This window comes from Ruditapes philippinarum, unplaced genomic scaffold (assembly GCF_026571515.1).
Source record: "Ruditapes philippinarum isolate M1 unplaced genomic scaffold, ASM2657151v2 ctg4_1_1_1_1, whole genome shotgun sequence".
NCBI lineage: Eukaryota > Metazoa > Mollusca > Bivalvia > Venerida > Veneridae > Ruditapes > Ruditapes philippinarum.
In genome coordinates, this window is record NW_026858503.1 from 288,768 (window position 1) to 306,954 (window position 18,187).

An 18,187-nucleotide genomic window follows, 5' to 3' on the forward strand; every position below is an offset into this window, starting at 1 on the left:
GCTATAAGTGCTAATGATATGTAGATTGAAAATTGTTCTTATTTAAAGAAAGATTGTGTAACTGAGGAAAGACCTGCTTGTAACTGTCTGTTGTAATATATACATGTCTCTTTGATTAATTCTTGTTGCCTTTTGTTTTCACCCCACCATTATTATATAGAAATATTCTGAAATTAATGTCCTTATTCAGTGTAAGAAAGTAAGAATAATTTGAGCTTGTATTAAAAATTTAACATAACTTGGTTTGTTTAAAGGTTCATTATGCCCCATAAATGCTTAATGTTTCTCAAATGATTTATTTTTCTTGTCCTGATATATTTTTCAATTGCTACTCATCGGCCAATTACCTGAGCCATGTTTTGTTTCCGTTGCTTTTTGGCAATTAGTATGATTGTAATAATATAGTATTTTGTATGGAAGTCAAAATACTACTTAGTTTACCTTTTGCCACTTTAATGACAAATAAATTCATATTCAGGGCTACAATCGTAGGTGATAAGCCTCTAACATGTTCAAAAACCATTATTTAAACGTTATAAAACCGATACTGCGAAATATTTATTCGTTTCTGGTACATAATGTGCCTTTAATTTTACATTATATGTAGTTTATAAAGCCAGTTGTGATTCTATCTTTCTGTGAAGGAAAAGATTTATTCATTTAAAATTTCATTTACAAAACAGCTAAAACTAGATGTTATTTTCTCTATTTTAAATCATTGCCAGTTTTAATGTAATAGTGTGTGGTTCATTGAGCCAGAAACAATGCACAGAGGGCCTTGAAGTCTTCCTCCACTACTACATAATATAGAAAAATGTTATATGTATGAACATTACAATGTAAATAAGACAGAAACCTAACCAGAAACAAAACTATTATACAAAAAGGTCATTCTTAACAAATGTCTAGTGTAAATTAATTTAAAGGAGTTTGGAACTCCTATGTAGGACTTATAAAGTCCTATGTAGGTTTTTATAACTCCTACGTAGGAGTTTATAAGTCCTACGTAGGACTTTATAACTCCTACTTAGGATATTAAAAAGCCTAATTAAGAGTTTGTAACTCCTACGTAGGACTTATAAAGTCCTACATAGTTTTTTATAACTCCTACGTAGGAGTTTATAAGTCCTACGTAGGAGATAAAAAAGCCTAATTAGGAGTTTGTAACTCCTACGTAGGACTTAAAGCCCTACGTAGGAGTTATAAAGTCCTACGTAGGAGTTATAAAGTCCTACGTAGGACTAATAAAGTCCAACGTAGGACTTACAAAGTCCTACGTAGGAGTTATAAACTCCTAATTAGGCTTTTTTATCTCCTACGTAGGAGTTATAAAGTCCTACGTAGAAGTTACAAAGTCCTACGTAGGGGTTATCTCTTTTATAGAACATGTTAAATTGGCACCAGGACGCTTCCGTTGTATTGCCCGAAATTTGTTTATATTTTTTTCATGTTGTCTTCATTAAATTTATGTGTTAAGTTCAATGTTTCACCAATATGTTCGTAAAATAATATTTATTTAATGACGTCTTGTTTTATTTAAGTACGCATTAAATAACCACGGTAATGTCACAGCAGCGCAGCTCATAGAACGACACGTACGTTGAAATTTTAAAAGTACACCAAAAGTATATTACTAATAGGAACCTATTCATAAATTCTGAAACTATGGGAAACGACACCGTAAATTTCGCGTCATTTGAACGTAGGATAAATGTGAAATCAAGATTCAACAGTTTTCGTTCCAAAGTTTATATATTTGAAAAACCTTGACTCATCAGTGAAGAGGACCGGGGTCCAATTATTAACTGGCCATGTGACATGAGTCTGCGCCCATTGCAAACGCTCTTGAATATGGCGTTGTGTCAAAGGAATGCAATTTGCTGGCCTCCGTGACCTCAACCCAGCATTCTAACAGTTTGTGTGCTTATACGCACACCAGATGCATTCAGGAAGTCGTTACGTAAGGTCGTAGCTAGCGTTCGAGAACCGTTTGCGCCTGGCCTGAAGGACAATAAATCGGTCCTGGGCTTGAGTCGTTGAACGTTCCCGACCTCCGGCGTGGCCCTGAAAGACATTTCCAGTCATTCGGAATCGGTTTCTCATCCTGGAGACAACGCTCTGGGATACCCCAAGGACATGGACAACGTGCATTTGTGAACGGCCAGCCTCCAACATTCCAATACCCCTGTTCATCTCATCTTCACTAAGACGAAGTCTAACCTGTCGATTTGCCATAGTTTGTTAATTTCGAACACAGTTTGACAATAAAATGAGAGAAGTCTTGCTGCTTGTACACGTTTAAGTGAAAGCACATGGCCATAAAACACCAAATTTCCATGAGTATGCTTTTCCACGTGCTTAATATCGTGCAAGGTGTACTTGACAAATCGATAACTTAAGTACACGATTATGAGGTCCCTGTACAAGTGTATCGTTAGCGGAAATATGATTTTAATACATGATGATAATAGGACTGAAATATGCCAAAAAGGTGATCCTTAGCAAATTTTGAGTTGTATATTACGCATTAGTGTAGTTTTTGTAATATGAAGTTCAAATAAAAAAAAATGTATTTGCGGCTAAATTAATTCTGGGTATTTCTGAATCCCTCGTATACTGGTTTGCATCTATCTGTATAGTATTTTAATGTTTATGACCATACTTTTTAAATCAATTATCTGAAAACATGCAGAATAAAATTAAGGGCAATTGTGATCCAATTTGGGATCATCAGGTATTTTGCAAAATGTTCAATTTGTCTTCACATAATATATGAGCCGTGTCACGACAAAACCAACATAATGCGTTTGCGACCAGCATGGATCCAGACCAGCCTGCGCGTCCGCGCAGTCTGATCAGGATCCATGCTGTTCGCTTACAAACTCTATTACAAATAGAGAAACTGATAGCGAACAGCATGGATCCTGATCAGACTGCGCGGACGCGCAGGCTGGTCTGGATCCAAGCTGGTTGCAAACGCACTATGTTGGTTTTGTCGTGACGCGGATCATATATCTATCGCTCTATTCCATTTTCAAACTTTTAACAACACAATCATGCAAACATTCAATGTATTGTATACAAAGAGTGTAAACTCCTTGAGGAAATAATGGTAGTTTGATAGATAATGGCATGTGTAAATTCAAAATCAATTTTAGAATATTTATATGAGTAATTTCAGGTGAGCGAACTAGGATCATTTTGGCCCTCTTGTTTATTTAATTATTCAGTTATAGCTTTACACCGGCCTTTTATATATGAAGTGTATTTCTTTAATTAGAAACACCCCAATTCCCCAATATTCCTTTGGGAGGAAGGGGTTGGGGCAGGATTATAATTGAATAGTGAAATACATTTATATGTAGCAAAACTATAAATAACACTGGAGATGACCTGCCTTTTAAGAAATTTAATTTGTACAAAAAATCCATAATACTGGAACCTTATTTATAACCAACCAGATTATTGCATGGTTACTTTTAGAATGCACTGAAAAATAATAATAAAAACATAAATATGAACATGTACGAACGCTATATTTTTATGATACACATGTTTATATTACTTTATTCAGTTTAATCTAATACAGTAGATGAAAGGAGTCTCTTAAGAACGTCCAAAACGGCAAAATTAAAAGTGTTGCAGTCACTGATTGATTAATATTCATGCACGGTACTACCATTTACGCGAACACCTTAGCTCTTTCTCCACCAGCACAGCTGAAAAGTTGCAATATGACCTCTACTGTGTTGGTGCGACGTAACTCTCAACTGTCCCTATCACTGGCATGAGCAGAATTCAACATTTAGAAACATCCGTGTTAATTTTATTATTTTGTTGACTAACGTCACTTCTAGAGTCTGACAGCTGTGACTTCAAAATCAGTCGTCCCGGAACATAGTCGGAAATCGGCAGTGGTGGTAGTTTCAATGATTCATCAAAAGCAAAGGATATAACCACAATCTTTATGTTCTGGCATTCTTCATGTACCTTGTTGTATAGTGTATTTACATGTTTCTCCATTTTCTTTTCTACAATAAATTGCTGAGTTAATGTTCCGTTTGCATGTGCTTTATTAATGGATTCCAGACTCTGTGTAGCAATAGCTATGTAAGCCTCATTCTTTGATTGTTTCCTATCGAGTTCAGCAAGTTTGTCTGCCTTAAATAATTTAACTTTCTTCATAACTGAAACTTCCAAAGCATTAAACAAATCAACAACTTCATCCCGCATTCGCCTTATCGTCATGGATATTTTTTCAGCATCTTGTTTTAACTGATCTTTAAAAGAGATAACTTTGTTAACAACGAACTCAGCGTTCTCCTTTATTTCCTGCAATGTCTTCTGTAAACTGGAACCAGTCGATGGTAACTTTTTGGCAATCTTTTCCACTTCAACTACGCTGTGACATTTACGATGGTCAACAATCGCACAAGTGCTGCAACAAAGCTTGTTTTCATCTTCGCACAAAAACTTCAAAGTTTCATGATGTTGATCACATTGATCTAATCCCTTCATATCAAATATGGTTTGTTTAGCTTTCACGTCGTTGGCGTTTACCAGTTCATGATTTTTCATAAATGCATACGTGTTGTGAGCAATTGAACACTCTGTGCACTGAAATTCCTTACACGTTGTACAAAATTTGTCAGCGACAGTCCGTCTATCTTTATTTAAACATGGCTGACATTTTTCTTTCATAAGGCGCCCAGGAACTTCTTCCTGCTCTGTGTTTTTACTCCTGCGTTCAGCCATTTTGTTTAATATTAACACGGGCTTAAAAAAAGATAGATTTATGAAGAAATATTTGCGTTGTCATTAATATAATCCTTGCATACGATAGTAGATTTAAATTTATTACATGTTTATACACATTTGTATTGCATTTTATATTTACTTTAAGATAATGTTGTTCAAGAGACTTAGAAAGTTTCTTAAAACTACCCAGATAGTATTTACTACACATAATTTACAATACGACCAAAATATACGGTAGGACCCCGCTATCGAGACCACTGTTGCTTCTTCCATTAACGGGGTAATCAGAATTTCGGAATCAGGAGAAACTCAATTACTGTCTCAGATTAGTTGTGTTGGTACAAAATTCATGTAAAAGATCAATTTGTGAAAATGATTCCTGGTCATACAACACGTTTTATATTGTTTTCTTTTTTTCCAAACACATCAATTATTTGTGTACGTGATTCCTTGCATTATTTTTTAATACTAACACGCTTCAAACTACCCGTATTTCGCTATCAAAGAGATACAGTATACTTTTTCCATTTACTTTTTACGGGGATGTATGCGTCGTTTCCGATTCCGTACAATTAAGTCTGCCATAAGTAGTTTCAGATTTTAAAGAATGTACATGTAGAACTTTTTGCAAATGTTACAGATGATTTAAAGTGACGTTTAATTGATAGAAGTATCCCGGGTAGCTACAAACTAAATGGTCCTACTGGGTGTGACAAATCCAGAAGACCGATATTTTACAGAAACATAATATTGATTATCAGTTTTTTACGAGGTGATTTCCTCTTTGATACATTTTACTGTATATTTATTTATACAATGTACATGAAAATAAAAGCAGACAATCAAGTTAAATTCATATATGAATCGTCAAACTATAAGATATAATGTATTAAAGCCTCAAATAGTCTCATATATAGTATCTGGCTTTTAGCCTATCACTCAAATATCGTCATGACATTGACATAAATTACAATTCTGCACGTTATTCGCGAACATCAAAAGGAATTTCTGAGTCTCTGGGGAGAACCGTAGTTCAGTATCTTGAGTATCAAACACAGGCATCAAAATGTTAAATGTTTCAAAATAAATATAATCATTGACATGTAACAAGCACCTGATGTCTAATACACAAATATAATAGAAAAAATATAAGTGTGGTATGGTGGCTGATTTGTACCATTCGCGTTTTCGCCCCGCGACCCCGCCAAGCGAAGAGTCGAAAATTAACAAGTTAAAATGGCGGGGGCGCTGAGTGAAAACACGCTAATTAGCGAGATCGTGGGTGAAGTTTAAGAAATAAAACTTCGCCCCGCGTGGGCGCGGAGCGAGATTTAAGAAATAAAACGGCGGGGACAAGGAGCGAAAACACGCTAATAACCGCCCGCTACGTTTTGTTTTTGAATGTAAAAGTATATTCACGTTGTCTACCTCTTGAAAATACAAGTACTTTTGTTTTAGAAGAATTTAATTTAAGTCTCAAAGCATCACAGTAATCAGCGTAGATATTTAAAAGGTTTTGCAAGTCTGCTGCAGTTTCTTCCATGAAAACAGTACGTGTCGTCTGCATAAAGAAGTAGGAAAAGTTTTACAAAATTTATAGCTTCTGTTTCGAACTCATGTTTGTTGCATTTTACCCCTGCAAAATAGTTCAAGAATACTAAATATGATAATTATAGGGAGCTACTTCAAGTATCTATTGGTCTGCCTCGTCTGTGTGTTTTCATAGATATGTAGATATGATGGTCTAAATTCGTATATGTACAGTACACAGTCATATTTTTCTAACAAATAGTCGGGCATTATATATCATGTAGAAAGGTCATCTTAACCCATACCTTCATGAGCATTTTGTGATAAATGGCTGTTTTCATTGAAAAGTCTCCCGTTACAAGTTCAAATTGCTATAAAACTATAAAAACTGCTTCAATACTAATCAAACTTGGCAAAAATGTTGACTGGACCATTGCCTTTGTAACAACATTTTCTGTTACCATGGCTACGAGGGGACATCTCAAAATTGCCAAAAATATCTATTTTGCGTTGATTTTTTCCATCAACATTGATTTCAAAGTGCTGCAACTTCTCAATGGATTGAGATAGAGTCGAATGCTTTTCAGCGTTGGTTACACGTTACCTTGTGATCGATCTGGGGTCATTTTTAGCCTCTCACAAGTCCAAAATTTTCTTGGCGATGAGGGGGACTGCCTCCCCCTTCAAACCCCCCAAACAACAGAAGGGGTCACCCCCCCCCCTTCTGGCAACCCCCTGATGTATTTTTTGGTTGGGGGCCGCGCCGAAAAAGTGGTCACTTTTTTAAACAACATTTCTCAAACAAAAACAAGTGTTGGGGGCCTAAATAATTAAGGCATCATTTGAGACAACAATAAAAGGGGGTGAAAAAGGCGTTAAAAGGCGTGTATATCTAGTAATGGGTTAACCGTAACCTACAAAAACTAGATTTCACTATAAATCATAACATTGACAATCAAATCAAATATTGGTGTTGTCAAAAAATTAGGATATTAAATCACAAAATTTAATGTAAGATTTCAATTTTTGAAGAAACAATGTATAAGTTTTACTTTCTTGTTGTTGTTTTTTCAACGGCTTAAAAAGCATAAAAATAAAGTCGAGTTCTTTAATAATTATATCTGTATACTGTCTTCCACAAAAAGTTCATTCTGCGTATCTTAGCAATGTTTGCGACTTAGTCCCTATGCTTCAATGAAAATAAACTTTAAAAAAAATCTGGTCATAAAAAAGTTTTTGTAATGTAAATCCGTGGCTATATACCTATAGATCTACTATCATTCATAAAATTCCTATTGCTTAAAATTAGATTTTATTAAAAAAAAACAAAAAAAAAAAACAACTGTATGCCTTAAGAGTTGTATGCAACAAAAGTTGAACATTTTCTTTTTCTTTTTTCACTTTACATTCTGAGTTTCACACATATATTTCATGGTATCTGGTCCGAAGTACCTTTAGTCCGAAGTATACGCAAATCCAGAAAAGGTACGTCTATAGACGGAATTTAAATAACAATAACAAACATGGCAGACACCACGTCAAATCTCACATCAGGAAATCTTCCTGCATCAAATCCTTTGTCAAAGAAGCTAAACAAGATATTAGAAACTAGACTCGATAATGACAAAGTATACATTTATCTATTTTCTTTACTTGAATTGATATATATCTATGACAATTCTCCAATTAACACAATTATTCTGTAAAGTGAAAGTGACATTATGCTCATTTTTTTACTATTATGCTCATTTTTTTACTGTCAAGCTGAGATGAATTAGTTGAATTGTTTAAAAGAGTTACAATTAAAATGGCAGTTGAATAATAATTGATATGGACAGATAAATCAGACTAAAATTTAAAAAAGCTGCACCATTTTTTAAAATTATTTTTTTGTGAATTGGTTACTGACTGACCAAAGGGACCAGGTACAGTGTTGGGATAGTGTAAAAAAGTAATTCTAGAAAAAAAATTATACTTTATATATAATATATAGACAAGGGGTTGAACTCGCCAAATCGGCCAAACGCCCCTAGTCCAGTATAAGTCAAAATTGCAAAGTCATTCTTGCGTAAATCATATAAAGCTATATATCAAATTGCAGCTAAATGACATCACTAGACGTTGATAATAACATTACTGTCCCAACTTAAAGACATACTCGCAGAATTAATGCGACATCTGGCGTATCAGAAACATTGGCACTAAGAAAGATAACCGCGTTTGAAAAATAACTGGTTTTTTATCACTGAGTTACTTCCCCTACGCATTTCCGGTTTTACTTCCGCTTAGAATTTGCCGTTGAAAAAAACACAGAAAATATGAAAAGACGGTGGAAAGGCAAGTTTATGAAAGCTGGTAAGCGTGCAAGATTGGAGAATTTATCTCAGCAAATGTCAACTAAGCCGAATTTGTCAGAAAACAGCGATTCTACCCTTGAGAATGACAGTCAAGTTGAAACAGAAAGTGGGTGGGGTATTGGTCGCAGAATTGTCGAGTTGAAATTCCTTGCTGATCAACTCAAAAGTTGCAATAACTGTTCAAAGCCGCTACATCTATTCAATATTTACAAGGAACAACGGGTTGGATATGCCAGTATCCTGTATATCTCATGTGAATGTGGTATATTGAATAAGATTTCAACAGGAAAAAGCCATCGTCCACTTGGCAAGTCAAAACGAGGGATGCCTGTGTATGACATCAATACAAAAGCTGTATTAGGTATATATAATATTATCTCATAAATATTTTTGATAGCAGTAAATGTATATAAGTTTTTAATGGAAAGAATTTATGTGATATGTTGATATCTTTAACAGTTTTACTTAATTTACAAGCACACAATTTTGTCTTTGTCCATATAATTTATAAAACAAAAATGTGCGGTACAGTAAAACTCAATCGGTACTATGATCAAGTCACTAATTAGGTATTATGTACCTCAAAGCGAATTGTAGAAACACTTCTATTCTATAAACAGATTATTCATTCAGAGGCCCCTCATTTATTAGGTGCATACCAAACCATGTTGCTGAAGGTTAATCCAACAATTAGATGTTGAAAATGACTTTAATTAAATTTTTATTACATGCACTACACTCCTCCCCACTTTAAATAATCAAATTATTCACAAATTAAATTTTTTTGGTAATTTCCGTACACCCTACACTTTTGCCAAGAGTATTTGCTTGAAATACAATTACAACAATGTACGGCTATGTACTTTATTATGTGCAATTCCCCGGTGCTACTTTATTAATGTGGTAGTATTCTAGTTTATGACTATTTTCTAGCATTTAATTCCTCAAAGATTAAAATTAAAACAAATTGGCTTATTACATGATCTTATAATGTTGTTACATAGATGATTTTCTAATTTCTAACTCACACATTTTTGTTTGTTTTTTAGGTATAATCCATTCTGGCTTGACATACAGGCAAATGAATAGTTTAATGTCAACTATGGAAGTAAGAGGCCTACATCACTCAGCCATGACCAGACGGGAAGCTGAAATTCATCCACATATACAAGATGTCGCTCATGAATCATGCTCAGCAGTTCTTCAAGAAGAAGTACAAATCAATAGGTCAGTTTTAATAAATAAAACATATGAGCCGTGTCATGAAAAACTGAAAAACCAAAACATATTTTACCCTATATAGATAAAAACACCAATTTTAACTCTTATATTTGAAGTGTGAAAAATTTTGAGCACATAATGAAGACAGTGAATGGCTAAGATAACATTATATTCCACATTGAGTATTTTATATAATATGCTGTGAATGAAACCCAGTATGCTATTGGTTAGTTTGATAATTTTTCAAGCAAATAGCCAACATTGTTTATTCATTGTTGTTTCTTTTGTTTATATTTTCATCTTGCCTTTTCAACCTTTTGAAATATTGCTTTGAAATCATAGGCATGTTTTAATATCATAGTCACATTCTACCATCTAGTATTGATAATTGTCAAGCAGATTTGTTACATGTTAGTCTTGTCTCTAAATGCCATAACCATTTTTATTATCATTTCATTTCAGCCCAACATTTTCTGGAGGAGATGACCAAGCATCAGATCCTACCAATAAAGAAGGAATTTTTAAATATGACATGGGATGGCAGAAACGAGGTAGTGGTCGATCATATGACAGTAAGTCAGGTGTTGGGACCCTCATAGGGAACAACACAGGAAAAATATGTGCTTTTGGTGTGAGACAGTCAGACTGTAGAATTTGTACCCGTGACGTAAATGGAAATAAAGAGAATGTCCCACCTCATAACTGTACTAAAAATTGGTCTGGTAGCGCAAAAGCAATGGAATCAGATGTTGGAGTAAACCTTATCAAATCTATTGAAAAACAAGGTGTGAAAGTATCAACAATAATTATGGATGATGATACAACAACTATGGCCAGAATTAGACAAGACATAAACCATACTGTCAACAAATGGAGTGATGTCAACCATACCACTAAACATTTAACAAATAGCCTCTTCCTACTTCAGAAAAAGCACAGAATTTTAACAAACAATGTGATAGCTTACCTCAAGAAATGTTTTAACTACGCTCTTGCTCAAACGAAAGGAGACTCATCGGCATGTAAATCGCAGATAGAACAGATTGTCCCCCATGCTTTTGGTAATCATTCCATGTGTGGTGAGTGGTGTGGCTTCCAAAATAATCCAGACAGTTACACACATAACACATTATCAAAAGACTTATCTGGTGAGGACCTGAGAAAAGACTTGGATGCTGTGTTCAAATCATTCAGCCAAAACTGTGAAAAAATTGCACCTGGCGGTTCGACAAAGGATGTAGAATCTTTCAATAATATGGTGGCCTCCAAAGCACCTAAGAGGTGTCACTTTTCAGCTACTAGTAACCTCTTGTCTCGTGTTGGATGTGCTGTCGCTCAAAAAAACTTGGGTAATGCCTACGTGAGTAGAATATATGCCAATTTAGGAATATCACCCGGAAAGGTGTACTTGAAAGAGGCTATGTCAAGGGACACTGAAAGAAAACGTCAGCTGATATACAGTAATAAAAAAGAAAATAAACTTAGAAAATTACAAAGGAAATCAAAGAAAAGGTTGGATCTTGGCAAGAAAGAAAAGAAAGAAGGTACTACATATAAGACAGCAGTGGCCATCTCCCACCATGCAGACGACACCTCAATTCCAACATACTCTCAGCCACCAGAGTTATCCCCAATTACCTCAGCTGAAAATGTTGTGTTTTTTGATATAGAAACAGGCTCTCTTGCTAAAGACACAGACATATTACAAATAGCAGCTTGTTATAAAGATAAAACATTTGAACAATACATTCTTCCAAGGAAACCAATAGCGCCATCATCATCCAGAGTTACCGGACTTACAGCAAGTGGGGGTGTTCTTTTTTTACATGGGTCCCCTGTCCCAGCAATACCACTGAAAGAAGCTTTAATTCGTTTCCTAAACTGGTGCCAAGATATAGGACCAGTAGTGTTAATCGGACACAATCTGAAACGATTTGATTTTCCTAGACTACTGATGGCATTTCGAGCAGTAAATATGGAAGCTGAATTTACAAATGCATGTTTAGGTGGTGTGGATACGCTACCAATTTTCAAGGAAATTCATCCTGGTATGGAAAACTACAGACAACAGTTCTTATATGAAACATTACTGAATAAAAAGTACTGTGCTCATAATGCCCTTGATGATGTTCTGAGTCTGCAAGAATTATATACTTTTTCAAATGTGTCACATAATCAGATCATAAAATCAAGTTTCTCAACAGTATGGAATTTCCAAAATTTGACTTACAAGGAAGTGACCGAGTGTAATGAAAAAACAATGGAATCCCTGGCTACAAAGAAAGTTCTGTCAAAGCAGATGATTACTAAAATTGCATGTTCTGGACTTGAATACAAACATTTAGTGGCAGTTTTTCTCAAGGATGGAAAAAATGGCCTGAAACAACTTTTGGGTGAAAAAAAGGATGGTGTTACACGAGTAACATCATGCAAAAGAGTGCTAGATTCTTTGACAGATCATTTTATTTCTGAACAAACTTGACAATAGATAAAATTGTAAATATGTATATTGTTATGAAGAAATCAAAGACACCATATATACAGTGTTAAACTGATATAATACTTATGGAAATTACTGAGTGGTATTTCTAGTGACTAAAAGTGAGTCTGTGACTGAAAAATTCGTAAGGGGTATACATACAAGATATCAAATATTTCAAAACTTTTAATGGTGACACAGTGTTTTCTGTACATTTTCTTGTTGCTTATGTATTTATCTAACTTATGGCCAAGTTTGGTATGTTTCCTATTTGTAGTTTTTATAAAAATTCATCTTTTCTGTGAAAAGATGCCAAAATATTCGAAAATTCCATAATAAAATTTAGCAAGTTATAAGTTTTATTTTGTACAACAAAATGTTAATAAAGTTAAAACAGTTATTTTTTTATTTATTTTTTGTCTTATATACACATATTTATTGAAAACATAATGTTTAATGTAAAAGAAAAAGATTGCAAAAGAATTATGTGCATTTTGGGAAATCACCATAGAAAATAAGATTTTGCCTGTAAAATTGTCTGTAAACCGGTCATATACCCTTACTTTAAAGGCAAATATAAAAGAAAATAGTATGGTAACATATAAATATCTTTGGATCAATGTGTTCATTATAGTTTAAAGGGTATCTGTGCAAATTTTCAGGCATTTCTTATTTGAACTTCATTTGGGTGTATATGTCTTTAAATCGTTTTTGAACAACAAACCGATATTTCGGATGACACATCGTATTTTTGCTAGGTCGGACACAACCGTGCAACCTGTCCCCACTCGATTTTCTACGTGTGAAAACGCAATTCCAAACCATGTCATTATATCAACCCGCAATAAATCGATAATACAAAACAAAAGAAACAACTTACCGCCGGAAATTGATTTTTAAAATGTTTTAAAGCGTCTGTAAACAAATAATTCCTGAATGTGAAAATGAAAGTTGTAATCAGCATCCATTGGCTATCACGTGACCAATTTGAAACAGATTATTTCATTGGTTGATTAAAATACAAAGCATTGCTGGGTCACAGAATCGTCCAATCAAACAATGTCTTACAACCGTTGACGAGTATGTATCATGGCTTCAAAAAAATATTTTGACGGAAGAGAAATAAAAAGAAATGAATGTTTACTATAGTTGATTGGTTTTGGAACAATTTCCAGCGGTAAGTTGTTTATTTTGTTTTGTTTTATCGATTTATTGCGGGTTGGTATAAAAAAAAAATGACATGGTCTGGAATTGCGTTTTTACACGTAGAAAATCGAGTGTTGACAGGTTGCACGGTTGTGTCCGGCCTAGCAAAAATACGATGTTTCATCCGAAATATCGGTTTGTTGTTCAAAAACGGTTTAAGTGGGGACAGTAATGTTATTATCAACGTCTAGTGATGTCATTTAGCTGCAATTTAATATATAGCTTTATATAATTTACGCAAGAATGACTTTCCAATTTTGACTTATACTGGACTAGGGGCATTCGGCCGATTTGGCGAGTTCAACCCCTTGTCTATATATTATATATACAATATATATTTTTTTTTAAATTACTTTTTTACACTATCCCAACACTGTGCTGGGTCCCTGTGTGACTGACAAGGATATGATTCATGAATATGAAATTAGGCAAAGCCCATGAACAGGGAGGTCAGTTGAAAAAATAGTTCATTTTTCCGTTTTAAAGGTGTCATTCGGAATTTTATGCACCGCATTTGTTTTTACTCAGAATACTGGACGATTATTTTTAATCCGAAAAGTTGCGATTCATTGTCGCAATACCCCGCCTATTATCATTGAGTTACATTGAAAATGGCGGCACCAGACTACAACTGACACTGAAAATTTTCCTGATAGTTGTAGAATTATTAATATTCTTTAATTGTTTTTTATTTGCTTTTCTTTTAAATATACACATGTTGTCTATATAGCTGGGCACGCTTTGCGATCGCAGCCTGGTCTTCCCCATATAATCATTTCCTAAAATGCTAGGAACTGATGTTCAGCTGGGTATTCAAGCTTGATACATGAAGATAGTACTTCAGTTCTATATATAGGTAACCCGATAAAAACATAGCAGATGGCGTGGCCGGTAGGCACCCCTAAGCCTACCCTGAATTAATCAATACACATAATTTAATACCACATTATATAATTTGATATATGAAATTATTTTGAATATTTCCCTGAACACTCACCATTTACACTTAGATGGGCATCACTTTTAATTTGATACTGCACACAAATTATAGTCTAAAACTTATAGCAGGGTTCAGACGCTAACTATGGTCACTGTAGTTCGACTTGACACTTCGAAAACCTACACTGGATAAACTATAGTGACGTCACGTATATAATCCTTTCGAAACCCTCACCATAAGCACAGTCTCCGGTTCCAATATTTTGCTGATCAAAGAAACTGGACATGGGCAGTGCATCAATTAGAACGAAGCAATTGTCAGCGCCTAAATGTTGCCTATCTAATCCTATATAGATATAACTGTCTTTCTTAAAAAAAAAAATGTCACTAAGACACATTGTAGGTTTGAATATTATTTAGATTAACGTCATTCAGTTATAAGAATTATTAACAAGTACAGGAAAATATGGCTATATGTGGTCTTTTGAAAGGACAGGTGGAAAATTTACAAAATAGAAGACTGCTTGAATGAGTATGTTTTCCCACGGAGTGGCTTACAAAGACCTTAAATATCTTGGAAAAGCATCAACAAGTTGGTTATCTTATTGCTCATGTCCTATATAGCATGTCATGTCAGGTGCTCTAGGACAAGTTAACTTGTCTCATTCGTTTGAATTAACCAACATACTGTCTACCTAAACACTAAGTTAACCCATTACGTTATATACACGCCTTTTAACGCCTTTTTCACCCCCCCCTTTATGTTGTCTCAAATGGTGAAAATATGCCTTATTTAGGCCCCCAACACTTGTTTTTGTTAGAGAAATGTTGTTAAAAAAAGTGACCTCTTTTTCGGCGCGGCCCCCCAACCAAAAGATACATCAGGGGGTTGCCAGAAGGGGGCTGTGACCCCTTCTGTTGTTTGGGGGGTTTGAAGGGGGGCAGAGTCCCCCTCATCGCCAAGAAAATTTTGGACTTGTGAGAGGCTATAAATGACCCCAGATTGATCATAAGGTAAAGTGTAACCAACGCTGAAAAGCATTTGACTCTATCTCAATCCATTGAGAAGTTGCAGCATTTTGAAATCAATTTTGATGGAAAAAATCAACGCAAAAAAGTGATTTTTGGCAATTTTGAGATGTTCCCTCGTTGCCATGGTAACAGAAAATTTAAGCCTGAGCATGTTGTTGCAAGGGCAATGGTCCAGTCAACATTTGTGCCAAGTTTGATTAGTGTTGAAGCAGTTTTTAAAGTATTATAGCAATTTGAACTTGTAACGGGAGACTTTTCAATGAAAACAGCCATTTTTCACAAAATGCTCATGAAGTAATGGGTTAACAGCCATCAAATAATTAATATTTTTTCATTGTTTTCCAGGACATGCTTGAGGCTCTTAAAGCTTTGTCAACTTTCTTTGGTGAGAACAGCTTGAGGACAAGACGAAACCTTCGTAGTGATATTGAAAGAAGAAGTCTTGCCATTAATGAGGAGTTCCTTCAAACTTTCCAAGTGGTCAAAAATGTAATTACAGATATTATGTAATTTTGTCTTCTGACATAAAAATTATGTAGAAAAATTATTTTATGGCCTTATATTAAAGTAGTTGTGAAAAGTTACGTCATTGTTTTTATTTATTCAAAATTTCTTCATCCAACCTTTGCTATTAATGTAGTAATTGATTCTATAATTATTTTTCAATTTATTATTAAGTGTTGTAGATAGAAAATTTCGAAAGCAGGTGCTACGGGATAAGCAAATGCATGGAAATGTTTGCTTGTTATTTTTGTGGGGAAAAAACTGCATTTAGCCAGATGTTGTAAATTAAATATGTGAATATTGTATTTTACAAAATGTATGATATCTGTTTATTTCTTGTTGTCACAGCAATTGGACAGTGTGTACTCAGATGTTAAAGCAATGAGTGACTGCTGTCAGGATATGACCACAAGGTTAAAGGTAAGTGAATATTTGGATGGATTAAGCCAAGTCTTTATAAAGCCAACTTCTTAACATTTGATATTTTTATATTTGATCACTACTAGCTTGTTCAGGCAAGTACATTTCTAAATATCGGGAAAGTGCTGAAAATGTGAACTGTTACTCTATAAACCTTGAATTTAGGCCATTAATATCTCACAAACTGTGGTACTTTAATTATTTGCTCTCAGTAAAATTTTAGATAACTGTTTTAGGTTGGCTTAAACAAGCAGCACGAAAACTGGTTGCATTTTATACCCCCCCCCCCCCAAAGGTATATAAAAATCAAGAGTTACCTTTCTTGATCAGGAAAGTGATGTGGGGAATCCTGGACTCTCCTATTTTAGAGAGATCCCCAGCTGGTATAGGTCCAATGACTTTGATTTGCCACAATGTAAATGAGTAAAAGCTAATTGATTCTGATTCTAAAGCATATTATAGTGTTACATATATGATTGTTCTATATCAGCATTTGTAGATCATTTACTTAAATTGCAATAAAGGTATCTTAAATTCAGTAATATGAATATTTTTCATGACAATCTGTTATGTTATCTGGTGATACAAAATTTTCAAGTTCATTGCCACAATGTAGTAAAAAAGACATTGTTGTTATGATGAACCTCTTATATCTATCTTAGTTAATAATTTTCAGAATGCCAAGGCACAGACACATGATCTTATAAATCAGACTACAAAACTACATGGTGAGAGGTATGCAAGTTCTTTGTGCATTAATATGAAGTGATGAACAAGTTTAAAAAATGTTGAATTTTTAAAATCATATTTTTTTAAAAGTATATTCAAGTAGTGGAAAAAGATCCGAGATGCCCAATAAGACATTTCTGTCACAAGCTTCCCCTGGGTTGATCCATGGACATAAAATAGACTACATAGATAGCTTCCTTAAAATAAGAATTAATTAAGAATTTAACAATTCAATGTCCCATCACTGGATTCAAATTTGTAGGGATGACATAATAAGATTATAGAACTTGGCATATTAAGAGCTTAGATGGTGTATTGTTTTCTCAAGTCAAAGAAGCCAGGATTATTAAAAATTTTTTTATAAGAGCTACATATTATTGTAAACCTGTATTTGTATAAGTATCCAGTGTAATTGTCACAAAAAAGTACCTGCACAAGGATGAACACTGTATAAACATTTCCTTCACTTGCAATGGTCATTTAATTATAATTTATCAATTAAGCTTGCTGTCATGAAGGCAATTTTTAGTCCCCTACCGGTTTAACCGGTCCGTCTGTCTGTCCGTCTGTCTGTCTGTCCATCTGTCTGTCAGTCCGTCCGTCCACAAAACTGGATCCCGCGATAACGCAAAAAGTACTGAAAATATTTTTATGAAACTTGAGATATGGATAGATGGCAGTATGGAGATTATGCACATCTTTTTCTTTTGTTCCTATGTAGAAACTTCTGGTTGCTATGGCAACAAATAGTCTGAAAATATGGCAAACTTAACACATAAACTGGATCCAGTGATAACTCAATAAGTACTGAAAATATTTTTATGAAACTTAAAATATGGGTAGATGGCAGTCTTTTTTCTTCCTATGTTGAAAATTCTGGTTGCTATGGCAACAAATAGCCTGAATTTCAAGATTTCTGATTTAATTTTTTTCAGCTTTTTCACTATAAGTTCTTTATTTCTTAAGGTGTTTACTTCAAACTTTAAATATAAGTTTCTGGTCATCAACCACA

At 34.3% G+C, this 18,187-nt stretch overlaps 3 protein-coding genes across 4 annotated transcripts in view; 2 read left to right on the forward strand and 1 right to left on the reverse strand.

The window, feature by feature from the left end:
• Positions 1-3,400: 3,400 nt before the first annotated feature.
• LOC132753403 (protein wech-like) lies at positions 3,401-4,926 on the reverse strand. The gene has a single exon (XM_060743865.1). It carries the CDS (start codon positions 4,753-4,755, stop codon positions 3,799-3,801), a length of 957 nt encoding a protein of 318 aa, XP_060599848.1. The 5' UTR covers positions 4,756-4,926; the 3' UTR covers positions 3,401-3,798.
• Positions 4,927-7,775: 2,849 nt separating this feature from the next.
• The window catches only part of LOC132753380 (conserved oligomeric Golgi complex subunit 6-like), a 31,946-nt gene continuing 21,534 nt past the window's right edge, over positions 7,776-18,187 (forward strand). For both annotated transcript variants that reach the window (XM_060743836.1, XM_060743837.1), the window contains exons 1-4: positions 7,776-7,916; positions 15,868-16,011; positions 16,375-16,446; positions 17,123-17,181. In XM_060743836.1, coding sequence (XP_060599819.1) covers positions 7,812-7,916; positions 15,868-16,011; positions 16,375-16,446; positions 17,123-17,181 — 380 coding nt within the window. In that variant the 5' untranslated portion in view covers positions 7,776-7,811. The remainder of the gene's footprint in view (positions 7,917-15,867; positions 16,012-16,374; positions 16,447-17,122; positions 17,182-18,187) is intronic.
• Positions 8,439-12,741, forward strand: LOC132753379 (uncharacterized). Its single transcript, XM_060743835.1, has 3 exons — positions 8,439-9,006; positions 9,695-9,872; positions 10,329-12,741. The coding sequence occupies exons 1-3, from the start codon at positions 8,607-8,609 to the stop codon at positions 12,346-12,348; spliced, it is 2,598 nt and encodes an 865-aa protein (XP_060599818.1). The 5' UTR covers positions 8,439-8,606; the 3' UTR covers positions 12,349-12,741.